Below are 15122 nucleotides of genomic sequence, written 5' to 3'. Positions count from 1 at the left end.
ACATCCTGCATCTGCCAAATATATGGTATCACACTTTACAGAGCAGCTTGAGCAGATGAATCATCAAGCCATCCCGCAGGTTTTCAAATCCATCTTAGCGCACAGACATTCTGTTTCCTGCCTCATATGTGTTGTGCACTTAAGCAGACACGTCAAAAAGTATGTAATGTGAAAAGTGTATTTGCTCAAGTGTGCTAGTTTAATAATGGTTTTTCCGTCTATCTCTGTATCCCCCCACCCCCTTCACCCTCCCCTCACCCCCGTCTCATGAAGACCCTACCTCTTTGGGGCGGGATGTTTTGCCATTAAAACTCCATGGTGAGTTTTGCTTCTCCCCTCCTTGGCTCCCTCAGCAGCATGCAACTGTATACACCGCCACAGCACACCGCCTCCTTTACCTCTCATTTGTCTCCTGGTATATTTTCAACACATTCCGCAAAGTTTGTGCAGTCATTCCTCGGGGGAGCCTCCAAAGAGGAGTGTTTCTTATTTTCTCATCTTTTTTTGTGCCTTTTTTTGGTTGTGCTTTTTACAAACCCTTCAATTTTTCTGTGTATGTTGAGCTTTTGTAGTAGGATGATTCAACATGTTGTGTTTGAGCCACAGCAGTACAAAGTGAACCGAGGAGTTTTGTTGGATTCGATACTTATATACAGTAATCAGATATCTTGCATCACCAGTTGTGATTTCACATCATAATTGGTACCTCATCTTTGAAAAAAGGTTGCAAATCTAAAAAATAAAAAAAAAACTGCATGCTTTTGGTCTGTATCATAGGTGGTAGTCCAGAAAACATATCGCAGGGCTTGAGGGCAATGCCATAGCAGTTCTTGTCTGGTTACCGTGTGGTTTCTTTGAGCCACCCACTAGAAAAGACATCTCTGTCTTCTTGTCTTTTTCTTTCTCTCTGTTTAGACCCTCCATGATGTTTTTCCAAGAATAACGCCTTTGTGTGAAACACATGTTGTTCAAATTTTCCTTTAGCCTGCCTTGGTTACATTTTTTTGTCCGTCTGATGTGTGTTTGCACGCAGTAATTGTACATTGTGATATTCTGATATTCTCGTGAGCAGTGTCTTTTGTGGATATAGCTATGTGAGTGATGTCACCCTCTCCTACAAAATGTTTTTTGCTAACTTTTTTAGTTAATTATATCTACACAATTTCATTTAAAGCTGCACTAATTGATAATCTGGAAGTAAGAGTGGGTCTGTGTAATGTGAAAGAGGTTGCTCAAAGTGATGAACCCACAGAGAATTATAACCCCATTCTGCAACTCCACTCTGCTCTTAGATCTGCATTTTCCTTAGATTATTGTTTTATAAGTGGGGGAAAAGGCGATTTAATGCTCTGCACAGAGGATCAAATGCTAGAGGATGCAGATCTTCCTATTCAAGGAACTTTTTCTTTGCTGGGTGCTGAAGCCAAATCTCTTTTCAACACTGTCTCGTGAAATCAGATGCTTACAAGCTTTTAAAAGAAGCCCCATTATGACAGAGTCACTTATGTAGAGATGATTGAGTGGCTCAGTGAAGTGAACTTTTTCCTTCCCGGCTCCCTGCTCTCCAGCTCCTCCCGGTTGACTCCATTCACTTTAGAAAATGAATAGCATGTGGTGCCTTCCCCAAGTCTTGGGTTTCGTCTTTTGTTGTGGGCAGTCACTCATACTTTTTAATTGAAGCCTTTTTCTTTCTGTCTTCATCTACCTCCCACTTAATCTAGGCCCTTAGTGATTTCAGAGCGTATACTTTTCAAAGGTACACATCATTAGCATTGGAATCTTGACCCTCACAATAACTGCCTTCCGCTCAAATTGGAGCTAGTTAAACATGTTGTTTCCCTAATAGTGTATGTCTTGAGATGTGAGCTATGACAATCCAATTGCCAATTTCTGCTTCATCGTTTTGCATGCCTTCTGAAAGCTAGTACGCAGAGTTCAGTTAGAAATGTTATCTTATTTTTAGCTTTTATTTCCTGTTACAGGACACCAAAAACGGTATCATGCTGGCTCAAATTTCCATTTTCTACACTGTCAAATAATTTTGGCTGTTTCAACTTAAAAGTCTAAGTTCAATTGCAGCCTTAAGTATTTGAGTTTACTTAAAGAGGTCATATTATGCCAAATTTTTAGGTTAATACTTTTATTTGGGGGTCCTAGCAGAATATGTGCACATGCTTTAATTTTCAAAAAACAAATTTTTTTAATATGGTACATTGCGGCAGCATCCCTTTTCACACTGTGTCTTGAACTTTCCGTTTTAGCTACAGAGAGAGACATCTTGCCTCTGTTCAATCTTTGGTGAGTGTTGCACATGCGCATTACTTAACAGGCAGGATGTTAGCCAATCAGAGGCAGAGTAGGGCAGGTCATGCCGAGCAAGGTAGTGTGATCTAAAATAACGCCACTACAGCAGTAGCAACTGTATGTCTGCTAACAGACTGGAGTGGTGTATATATTTATAATAATTATATGAAAATATATATTTATGTAACGTCTGTTACATAGTGACACACATAAGTTACGGAGGTAAAGGCTCAACTTCAAACCAGGCATTTCAGGCAGTACAGGAGCAGTGTTTTCTGTGTCTGTAGATATTAAGTTGAATCTGCAACTTTTCAGTTACACTGACAATAATTACAAACAAATTTGATTTTCTTTGCCCAGTTTCAGGAGTCAAACGGGACAGTCAACACTGCTCCTATCGGAGCTACTTTGTTCCAGCAGTAGTTCACTGACAGTACATGAAACTGAATGAACCGAGTGAATTTATTAAAAAGGTAAAAGTGTAATGGGCTGAAGATTGAACTAATGCTTACCTTTATCATAGTTAGCACTTTTTTCATTATTGTGAAAAAAAATACCATAACTTATCGTAAAATGTATTAAAGCTGCTGTAATCATTGTCGTTTTAGCTAACTTCCCGTCCGTTCTGCTGTAGCAATCCCCTCCCTTCTCTTTACTTCTTCCTGCTGTTTTTCAGCTGCCTCTAGATGTGAAAAATCTGACCTATGTAAGAGTTTAATGTTCAGTGTTTACTGCTTAATGCATCACCAAGCAAGGTGGAGCAGCTTTAAGTTTATATGCTCTCCACCTGTGGAACAAGCTTCCTGAATATCTGAGGTCTGCTGAAAATGTCACCTCATTTAAATCAGGGCTTTAAACATTACTGTTTATTGTGGCTTTCCAATAAGTTAGATACATAACCTCTTTTCAATCTATAATTACTAATTTGCTTGCTTTTGTTATTGTCTTTTAACGACAATTTCTTTAACTAGCTATTCATTTGCTAACTTTTGCTTTTGTGTCTTTAGTATCTTTTTTGATGCAATTTTACCATTGTACTGAACTTGTACTGAACCTTGACCTCTGTATCGAGGTCAGTAACAAACAGTAACTTCTGTGTACACCCCTAGTATTTACATTGATTAGCAAAGATAAGTTGATTGCACTAAAATCTATATTTACTTTTTACAGTGTATGTATTTTAAACAACTGATTTTTTGTTGAGATTTGTGTTATATACAAAATCGCACTCCACAGACTATTTAATGAACTTACAAGCCTTGTATGGCACAAAAGGTGAGGTATAGGGAATAGGAAAGGTATTTAAAAAAAAAAAAAAAGCTCTAGTTTCTCCTTGAACATTTGATGCCCTTCTCTTCTTCTTTTCACTGAGTTTCCCCAGTGGTTGTCATTAGCTCTGTGTGTTCGACACAGCCCCAAGGCTGCCTCTTTTCCAAGGGCTGTTGTAAAATAATAAATGTGACGCTGAAGGATGTGTCCTCTACATGACTGCCCTCTCCCTCTCTGCCTCTCTCTGTCTTCCTTTCCCTTCCTGGTCGCAGTCCGAATACTGGCTCCTTTTTTCTGATTTGATTTAACCATATGGCCCACAATCGGCAGCCAAAAGACAACCATACAGCTCTTTGTCACTGGATTGCCAGCTCAAGTGAGCTCTATCATATTTGTTTACTGCGAGGGCCCTGAAAATAAATGGAAGCTGCCACTGGACTTCCATCCCCCCCCTGGAGGCGCCTCACATTAGCCCTGGACATAGTAATGCAAAGGGACTTTGATGGTTGATGTCGCAGATTGAATTATGCCCTTGAGGAAAAGCTATTAGCTCAGTCAAGAGTCCTCATTTGTTAAATTAAAAGTGGAAATGGCATGTGAGTAGTCTTCAGTGAATTAAAGTTGCAAAGAAAATGGATTCCACCCCCTACTAAAGGGCAATTGTACAGAGGGAAATCTCGTGGAGGGAGAGGGGAAAAGGAGATTTGCCGTTTGTTTAGTGACATCTCCTTCCCCTCCCCCTATTTTCTTTTAGTACATTTGTTTTTCATAATTCATTGATATCGGGTTACGTTTTTTCGTAACTTGGTATCATTTGCCAACCCACTCCTTTACCGCCGGTCCACTCCAAAACCTGGTTGGCCTCCATATGGAGAGCAGAATTAAGCCCTTGTCTCCTGGAGCTGTGCCACTCTGTCGTAAGGGCAGAAACCTCAACACTGTTAAGCCACTTCAAGTGAGATCAAGAGGAAAAGGATGATTTAAAACACAGATGAATAAACTTTAGCGGTCACTGTACCCAGAGGAGATGAGAACCAAGCTATGCTCTTTGGTCCTGTTGGCAGGATTGACGCTAGCTGAGGTCTCTTCAAAGAGGCCCAAACCTCGCTCATCAGCCATGAGACCACAGTGGGGAGCCAGTATTATAGCTTGCTATCAAAGACTTACAAGTATATGCATTGGTGTTTGATTACATACAATACATATGTATATATATATATATATATAGATATATATATATATATACACACACACACACACACATATATATATATATATATATATATATAGAGAGAGAGAGAGAGAGAGAGAGAGAGAGAGTAGTCAATCCTCCCCTAATGGCCTCTTAAAAGTCCTTTCTCACTGATTTGTCATCCTTAAAAAAAAACTTAAAAAAAGTCAGATTTAAACAGTGTTTTTTCTTGATTTATTATTCAACTTTCATTTACATCCAAAGTCAACATGAAGACTACGAGGAGGTTAGAATATCTTTGAGTACACAGTGTAAGTTGCTGTGTGGTATATTCGTCAGCCCCAAGCTCTCACCCTTGAAAACCAACATCAGCTTGAACTGGAATAGGATTTGTGTTTCCTGGGTTATTGAAACCAGTAAACCACAGGGCCTTTGAGGGGTTTAACATATTTTCCAGCAATAGGAGAGATGGAACACCAGGGTTTTCAGCAATTAAACACCTCACTATAGAAGAACTTAGACTTTGCTCCCACACAGCCAAAGTCGGGAGTACTGATCCCTCGTTTCCCCTATTCCCTTACCTTTTAACATGCTTGTTGCCGTTTTAGTTTGAACGGATCATAGTAGGGCTCTTAAAAGTTGAATGAATGTACAGTCTTTAAAGTTTTTTAACCTTAACGTGTTTTACGTCTATATTCTTTCTCTCCTATTTTATTTTCCTTTTGACTGCCTTACTCTGGTCCATAATTGTAAAGATTGAAAGGCAGAAAAAGGGGACATGCTTAGGGAAAAATTGCAGAAATGGAAACACTCCCTCATACCTAGCTGATAGATAACTGGACCTGTTTGTTAAATGTTTTATCTTCTGGATGCACTGACAGACAAATAGGCCTGAGGAAGAGCTTGGAGGAGAAGACAAGGGCACCCTGGAGTTAGCCAATGCAATATCCTGAGAGTGACTTTATCTCCACTTCCATCTTCCTTTTACAGACGGGGCTTACTGTGGATATTTTGTTATTCAGCCTTCTCCCCTTGACCCAGCACTAATAAATACAAGCAATGGAACTTGTATAGAGGCCTTTCTTATGACTAACTTCACCATTTCCTTTTTCTGATCCCTCTTTCACACAGTGTTGGCCAAACAAAGACATCAACATCTCCTTGCATCCAGGGAGTAATTTATTAGGTGCTGACAGTCTGAAGGGAGGCAACAGACAGAGAGTTTTACCAGCAACAGACTTGTATCACCTTGCACTGTTAAAGTTAGTTGAACTACTGGACACAACATCTTCCCGTACAAGCATTATTGTTGAACGGCAGTCTTTGCTACATCATAATACAAACAGTAGTTTATTTAGTTTTGCTAGTTTTACTAGTCAGCCTCCTGTGAAGCAGACCTATCTGGATTGTTTGGTTTAGTGGCAACCAACTTCAGCAGGCTGCACACCTTTTACAGAAGGGGTTGTTTGGTCACTGTCAGAGCATTCTATTTATGCCAACCAGTGCATCCTATAGGTTAGGAGAGTTATAGTAGCAGCAGTTTAGACCTGCAGATGTAGATGTGTCAATGCTGTCATTGACAATACATGCAAATGTTGCTGGGATTTTAACTCTTGCACCACCTGCAGACAATAGGAGTTTAACATTTTATCTGCTAAAATATATAAATTAATACAACATCAACACTGATGCTTATACATTTTATAATAGAAGTACAATCAAGCTTGTGGCTTCAAAGCACAACACTGGAGCGTTTCATGATTTTTGAAATGCAGCTTATTGAATTTATGTATTTACAAGTACAACCCTAATTCCAAAAAAGTTGTGACGCTGTGTGAAACACAAGTAAAAACAGAATGCAGTCATTTCCAAACAAACTGTGTTTACTGGCAACAGTTTTACAAAGTGTTCCTGAGCCCATAATAATATCCTTTATACAATCATGTGTTTGGCAAACTGGTGCACCTTGCACCATCCTCGCTTGTAAACAACCAAGTCTTTTGAAGATTGCCCCTTTCATACCCAATTGTGATACTACTACCTGTTACCAATTAACCTGTGGAATGTTCCAAACTGTTGTTTTTGGGGCAATCCACAACTTTCCCGGTCTTTTGTTGCCCCTGTCACAAATTCAGAACAAGCATACATTTACAAAAATCAAAAAGCCGATGATGTAAAACACTTAATTTATTGTCTCTGTACTGGTTTCTATTGCGTATCCACTGAACAGGACACAGGACTCCTCAGAAGTTGTGATTTCAAAACCAAAAATTAACTTCCATGACCTAATGCATGGACCAAGCTTAACATTTAGCTTGAGTCCAAGTCTTATTTGTGTGCAGACAAAAATTCTGCATGATCAACACATTTGTAAATGATTTTAATGACACAAAGTTCTGGTGTGCCCTATAGCTCACCTGGTATGTGCTCCATGTGCAAAGGCTAAGTCTTAAGCAGCCTCTTGAGTTTGATTCCAACCTGCAGCCCTTTGCAGTATGTCATGGTACCAGGTGCTTTGCATCAGTTACATTATTGTTGTTAATAAACTCACATTTTTTTAACAACCATCAGGCATTTCTGCTAACATCCATTTTAACTTAGATTTTTTTCACCTAAGCCAAAAATATAAAACACAATTACACATTGGCCAGCAAGCTTTCATGAGCTGGGGATAAGCTGAATTACAGTATTTTTTCAACTGGCACTACAGACTAACAAAATGGGGAAATGCAGTTGAAAAATTGATGCAGAACTTTTTGTCTTTTTTTTTTTTTTAAGCCTTTGCTTTTTTTCCCAACCAGTGAGTGTAGACAGAAGTGAGTGTGTTGCTTCCACACCAGTGTGGTTTCCAAAGGTCAATGTTAAGCACCCCTGTGGGAGTGTGTGACACCACCGTGAGTCTTCAAGCCCTTATCCCACCTCATGCCTGATCGGCTTTGACCGTGTTTTACTGTCCAGGTTGGTTATAAGGCTGGACAATAATACCAGACCCTGCTACTGTTCTCTGATCATTACCATATGGGGAATCCAATTGCAGCTGAAAACCCTTTCTGTGTCCGCTTCCTCTCAAACAGTCCTGACATGCTGAATAATCCAAAAACTCCCAATAAATTCTCTCCTGTGTCTGACACAAAGTGAAGTAGCCAGAGAGGGCAGCTTGGATGCTGCTGTTGTTAGATGCATGTTCTATTGAGAGATAAATATTGTAGATCATGTGCATCCAGTGTGACTGAAAGGGTTAATAGTCCCCACTGTATGGAGGAGCAGGCATGTCACTGAAGGAGCATACATAACTTGTAAGTTATACCTACTGTACATTAGGAAAACCTCTCTAAAAGTATACTGAAAATATGATAAATAACTAATCACATTTTCCACTAGTCATCAGTGATGATGAACTGGCGGCCTGGGAACACTGTAACAATGGAAGCTAAATGTATTGTCTCTTTTTGGTTGCAGTCTTGCCCTCTTGCCCGTTAAACACACTGAATTAGAATTTAGTTCCGATATAAGTGTACATAAAATTGACAATAGTACTGAACAAAACAATACCTAGCTGCATTAGTGTGGGCTGCAAATAGAAGCAGATAAAGATAAAATACAGACCAGGACGCTCAGTGTGTAACCTCTGTGGTTGAAATTATTTATACCATGGTCTGGGTGAATACTTGACTCTGACTGGCTGCAGGATGTCAATTAACGTGTGATATACTGACACCTAAGGAACAACTCAATTAGTTCCAGTGAAACTGTCTGTTCACAATTCTAATTATTGCGCTATAGCCTGGATCTTAAATGAGTTGCAATGCCATCAGCTGGATGCAGAGACCTTGACGTGAGAAATAAATTAAATGAAACAAAGTCTGAATGGCTTATTTACAACGCTGAGCGTGGTCCTTCAGGGCATCATCCTCTGAGCACCACAGGATGGCACCTGTAACTCACAAGCTGCAGTAAGTAGCCAACACTGTCGGCCAACAGCACACATGGGCTATGGACTATTTTTTTGTGAAAATCTTGATATTGATTTGGATACAATGACAGGTCTGGCTAGCTAGTCTTGTTGTTAAACATACCGTCAATTAAATGTGCTGTTTGTCAACCGTACGTAATGTTAACAGGTTACGCTGGCTAACAGCTGAGCTGAAGGCCTCTGTGATTCAAGTGAACTGTGAACGTGTCTCTCCCCCGTTGCGAAGTTGTATCTAATGTTCTTTTTATTTACTGGAGTAGTGAACAGGGTTTTCATGGCATTAGAACCTTATAGGATTGTGATGATTGTTCCAGTTACTCAAACTCTCTGAAGTTGCCAAGTAAACAGAGTTATGCTTGTAAGAAACCATATATTTTGGTCGCAAAATGTATAGGGAAGAAAAAGAAAATGGTCTTAATTTTTTTTTCTTTTGCAAGTGACCAAGCGGGATGATGCCCAACGAGGTGTCCATAATCAGGCAACAATCTAGAGGAGGTTCTGGCCTCCACATTATTAGTAATGCCTGATGATAGACACCTCATTGGGCATTATCCCATACATACAAAGATATTTATATGATAATAACCTTTTCTACTTTGATTCAAAATGTGCATTATACCAAGTAAATTTGAGTCTATTTCAGACTCTTCAAAGCCAGTACAACTCTGGAATATTACAGTATCAGTAGTATCTTACATCTCAATGCCCACATGACAGTTTAGCACAATGACACAAGGTATAATCTACATTCACTCTGGGTAGAGTTCTTGTACTTCCTGTATTAGCTGATGAATGCAGCCGATCTTTGCATGGTATTGCAATACGCTGTGCTAAGAGTAAAGCCAGGGAAACTGCAACAGTGGCATATCCACTGCACTACCACTGTGGTTTCATTGAAATGAATGAGGAAGATTGCATTTTTTCCACAGAGCCACCATTTGTCCAAAGGTAACCTATAACAGAAGCACAATTAAGTCGTCTTCTACTGTCTCACACATACCTTCCTTTTCAGATAGGAGGATGATCTAGAATGGTGGCTGAAGTGTGTATAGGGGATGATTGAGCAGGTGGACATTTTGTAATACGTGTTTTTGTGTTTTGGAGTGACCTTGTTTATTTTCTGAATATTTCATATATCAACATTTGTCGATGAGCAAAACATTTTTTTTATCCACTAAGGTGGATTTTTTATTTGCAGGCATTTGAATACCCCTTGCTTAGCACCTTGCATGCAGAGCACTTTTATACAGTTTGTGTTTATTGTTTACAATTGCCTCTAAGGTGTTCCATTTCTTGTGTTGTTGTTGAAAATCATGGCTTCTTCTGAATCAGACTGGTTGTTATTTTTCATGGAACCAACACAAATTTAAATCTTGGTCTCAAAGGTGCTACGTATTTCATTTTGAATTCAATCATTCGCAGATTAATTTAGAAACATCAAAGTGAAATACTGACCATTGCTGAGTGGACTTTTGTAGTTCACATTCACATTTCCACAAAAATTACTGGATTTGTTTACGGCTTAAGAAAGGAAGTGTGCTGCTCTTCTGCAACATGGTTCATGGGACATGCAGTCCTCCATTGGAACTAGCAATTCTCTTCTCTATTTTGTCTCATTTGGTTACAGTACTAAAATCAGTCAATCACAAGTAATTTGATTTGACATATTAAAACCTCATACAGTACATGGAACACCCCTGAGACTCTCACACTGCAGTTCAGTTTTTATTTTGTGTCAACATCATATTCTTTTTTTCCCTTCTGAAGCAAAGCTAAGCCACCCCCTCAGATCTCCCCAAGCAAGTCCAGTGGAGGAGAGTTCTGTGTGGCTGCCATCTTTGCCTCATCTCGTTCCTGGTTCATCACCAACCCCAACATAAAAAGAGAGAAAGGTGAGACCATGATCCCAGATGCTTTTCACATTTCTCCTGAGTCAACATCCTGCCAAAGTCCAAACATTTCTCTGAATGGCATATGGGTATGCAATCTTGACAAATGTTTAACTACCTGTAGTACCTCATAATGAAGAATGCAATTTTTAACTGAAGCAATTGAAGTACTTTTTTCACAGCCTTCCTTTACATCCTCTTCACAGATCAGTCCAGGCAGTCAGTTGTTGACTCGCTGTATATCATCAGTTGCTACGGTAACTTGGTGGAACATGTCCTGGAACCTCGACCTATTAGCACTGCTCAGAAGATTAGCGATGACACACCTTTGGAGCTCAGCACTTGTCCAAGGGCCTGCTGGACTCTATCCAGGTAACACTGTGTTGATGACTCTATCCTTGGAAAAGTGCCACTAATAGGTAATAATTCTCATAGTTGTCTTATCTTTTGGAGTAGGACTCCACAGTGGAACGAGCTGCAGCCACCCTTCAACTCCAACCACCCCTTGGTGTTGGCTTCAGACCTGGTGCAGTACTATCAGTATCTTCTGGCTTGTAAGTGCTAAACAAATCCTTCTTTTTGTGTTATTTTGTTTACACAAACAAGTACAATCCTGCCAAACTGTGCACATTTTATGTAGTAGGTACACATTTTGACATCAAAGTACGCTGTTCCAATTTGTAGCTTTAAAGTACACAGAAAGCTGATGATGCCTTGTGAATTTGGCCAGTTGTGTAACAGGACTCAAGTAAAACAGCAAGAGGCAACAGCATTATGCCAACTAGTGGGTAGCCTGCCGAAAACCAAAAGAAAAGAATCATAGCCTTCAACCACTAACAAAACAAAAAATTGCAACTGAGAAAGATTGACAGATGGTTAATGTCATTTCTAGTTAGGATCTGCAAATTAACAGCAACAGTCTTGACTTTGGTTTTATCCCTCTCGTTCTCCCTTCTCATTCCGGCTGGCTGGTTCCTCAATTGAGGACCATTCTTTGAACTCATTTTAAAGGTAAATGGACTGGGCTGTTGCAGTTAAGATAAGTTAACATAGGAATGGGTCCCAAAATGCAGTATCAAATGGCCCCAGTGCCAAATTATTTAAGACTATAGTATTGATAAGTTCTGATGTCACCAGTTCCTGTATCTGTGCTTTTTAAAGTTTTAGTGTGATTTATCATCACACTAAAACTTACACACACACACACACACACACACACACACACACAGACTTAAATAAAGTAAGTGAACAGCAGAACAGAGAGGCCATGGTGAACCAGGTGAAGTCGAGATAACTTAAAGATTACACGAGGTGGAGACATGCAATAAAACCTTCATGAGTCATAAGTCAGTACTTTATCAATACAATTGTTAAACAAGCCTAAACACGTAGAAAAGCGATGTTTCAATTGTCTGTCCGCAGTCTGTCACCCATCACTGCTATGTGCTACAAAAGCACAGTGGGCTAGCTCAGCTAATAGCAAACAAAATATCTCTGTGTGTAGTCCAACTGTTTGCCATAGATCTTAAAGTCTGGCATATTCTTGTAAACTAAGCTACTGGCTGAGACAAACCGGCCCCTTCTTCAATCTACCCAGGTAACTGCAGGCAGTGAATCACACCAGTAGCAACAACAGAGTCAGGGGGACTGATGTGTGTTCTTCATTCTTCCCAAACTTCATTCAGTATTTTGACATTTTAGATTTATTTCAAGTTAGAAATGATTGAGTTTATATTGCGACTTTGTTGTTATAAACATTACTATGGCTAACATTTAGTGACATTTGAAATATAAATAAATGGCCACTTCTAGAAGGACTATTGCAAAAAAAAGTATTGATCTGCTACAAAAGGACATTCAAATACCAATTACATTGATGCTCTTGATGTATTTGCCCGTTTGCCCATATGCCTCATAAAATATAGCTCTTTGTATGTTTTATTTACAGAGGGCCAACAAGACCATGTATGTTTTCAGTATGTACTACTGTATATGCATTATTAGTCAAGGGAGTGACCCCAAATCCCTGCTGAGTTTCCATGTTGACTGTGTTGAAAGCCAGTCCTTGGCCTCTTATTGGTGCCACATGCTGAGGAGAGACCTTACTAGTAGACAGCTATAACATTTCCTTTCTCAAAGGCAGAGAAAGATACTTTCACTATTGCATATCCTCTCTCTGTCAGAAGTAATCCTAGTTCTTTGTTCGGTTCTGCACCTTGAATCTACCCTTTCCCAGCCACACTACATGCCTGCTTCAGGACATGCTAGCACAATGCTACAAAATGCCGGACTCCGACCAATTAGCTGACACCCTAAACTCTTTCTTATTCAATAATAAGCACGGAGCAGTGAGCACTTTAGGTTGCCCTCTGAAAGGCCAATTCGCATGTATTCTCGAGTGCACACGGATGGCCACACACGGAAGCAATCCACCCCCTGGAATAAGCTGGCGTTTTGAGCTCACTCCATAATTATAAACACACAAAATCTGTAATTAGCTCTTGCGGCTGCTCCAGGGTAAGTGGTGGCTGTGTTTACCCTAATCTCTCTACTCGTCTCCGTTGACTTCTGCAGTGCTCCAGGTCTAACTGGTAGGATATTTTCTCAAATTAGTGCTAATGGTCTCTCCTAGTGTCATAGCGATGAGGACACGTTGGGGTGACGGGCATGGGCGTCAGCTTTCTCCACCATTCTCTCTGCCAGAATGGGCAATGGAACTGTGGCTGCATAATGAGAGAGATTCATAGCATTAACATTTACATCCAATTAACAATAGCCAGATAACACCGCCGTGTCTCTTTATTCCCCAAACCAACCAAGTGTAAACCAATGAGAGGTCAAGACGCTATAAACATAATTGTTCAGCCCTCTACCCACTTCTTGTGCTCCTGCCATTTTCCCTCTGGGCCAGTGTCTTATACACCACCAACAGTGACCGAGTTGCTCTTGGAGTGCCACCTTCCATTTCTGCGCTTTGCACCCGAGCACGGACTCTCAACATCCTGTTTCTCAGCATGCTTCCCATTGCCAGCCCTCTCCTCTGCCGTTTCCTCCAGGGCTTGGCAGCGCAACAGAGAAGTGATCCAGGAGAAAGAGTCGATTTGACCTTAGGATGAATTACAGCACAGCCATACGCCTCTTGTCCAGCTGCCTCTTACTGAGCATAAAGATCATGCCGCTGCAGAGGAAACTGAAAAGACACATTGTTCTTACTTGCAGAACAAATTGTGCTATGTAGATCTAATTTACATTGTGGATACAACCATCAGAAGAAAGAACACATAGCAAGAGAGGAAACAAGACAAGGAAGTTTATACTATAAGACCAGAAACAGAAGTAGTGAAAGAGTCAAGGAATGAGGGTAAGAAATCTATATAAATATCCCCTTCACCTAATTGTTGAACAAACAATGACTATGTCTCTCGAAAGGTGGAAAAGAGGTGGCAGCGCTTGATTGACAGGCAATGGTCTCCGGTCTCGTGGCTCTATATTGGATGACCCAGACTGATTAAAAATGCAGTATGCAGGGAAAGGAATAGGAAGGGGAGAGGAAGGGCCGGGGTCAGGCCAGACCGGAGCCTCCAGGATGGGATGATAAAAGGCAGCAGTGGCGCCACTTCATGGTCACTATCTCCACCTGTCCATCTGTAGGAGCTACTGGCAGCACTCAGCCTCGCAGAGGATGGCAACGTGCATCACTGCCTTGGAGAGATAAGGAAGAAAGAGACACACATTATACAGTATACCCACAAATAGAGGAGATGCAGTACGATCTGGCTAAATAAAAGCAGTCTCAAGCCAAGTTTTTAGTGTTTGGGGAATCCTCTATCTACAGCTGAAGCAGAGTCTCATGATTCCTGTTTGTGCCTCTAAAAGTACCCATTTGTCTACGTGTGTGAATTGGCCCTTTTCTTCTGGCCCAGGGTGTTGGAGCAGGGCAATAACAGAACGACTACTCTAATCTAATCTGTAATCAGACTTTTTATTCAGAGTGAGTTTTTTCCACCTATGATTTTTTGTCGCCGTGATATTTATCCAGCGGTCTGCAGTATGTTTTCCAACACCTCTTCCCCTCGCCGCAAAGTTGCTCTGAAGCAAACAAACCGGTGAATAATTTACCACCTAGATTTCTGGCTGGCTCCTTTGAACCTGGTGATGATGGCAGCAACAGAGGCTATGCTTTTTGGCCTGCCCCCCCCCCCCCCCGTCATATAATGTGCTAATTGTGGAGACTGACTGACTGGCTGGCTCGGCCACTCTCTTGGGACTCTGAGGCCCATGACAGGCCAGCCACAGTTGCCTCGTCAATAGATCTAATTGCTCTGAGAGAAGGGCCAGAGTGAAGGCTTTGGAGCATCAGGCGTTTGGTAAAGAGAAACCATGGCGCCATGACTGGGTCAGTAATCAAAGAGAGGCAGAGAAAGGATGGGGTAAGTGTAGTGCTGGCTGAATGAAGGAACTGTCAGTCAAATACGCCTTGAATGATATATAATGA

At 40.7% G+C, this 15122-nt stretch overlaps 1 protein-coding gene across 3 annotated transcripts in view; it reads left to right on the top strand.

Annotated features, from left to right (window-relative positions):
- bcas3 (BCAS3 microtubule associated cell migration factor) overlaps nucleotides 1–15122 on the top strand; it is a 372855-nt gene that overhangs the window by 111359 nt on the left and 246374 nt on the right. For 2 of the 3 annotated variants that reach the window (XM_084350098.1, XM_084350100.1), the window contains exons 17-20: nucleotides 274–318; nucleotides 10506–10630; nucleotides 10834–10999; nucleotides 11084–11181. In XM_084350098.1, the coding sequence (XP_084206224.1) occupies nucleotides 274–318; nucleotides 10506–10630; nucleotides 10834–10999; nucleotides 11084–11181 (434 nt within the window). The remainder of the gene's footprint in view (nucleotides 1–273; nucleotides 319–10505; nucleotides 10631–10833; nucleotides 11000–11083; nucleotides 11182–15122) is intronic. The other variant, XM_084350099.1, reaches the window with a different exon arrangement.

This window comes from Pagrus pagrus (genome assembly GCF_965226575.1).
Source record: "Pagrus pagrus genome assembly, chromosome: 4".
In the NCBI taxonomy this organism is placed as follows: Eukaryota; Metazoa; Chordata; class Actinopteri; order Spariformes; family Sparidae; genus Pagrus; species Pagrus pagrus.
This window is presented reverse-complemented; position numbering and strand designations above follow the sequence as displayed.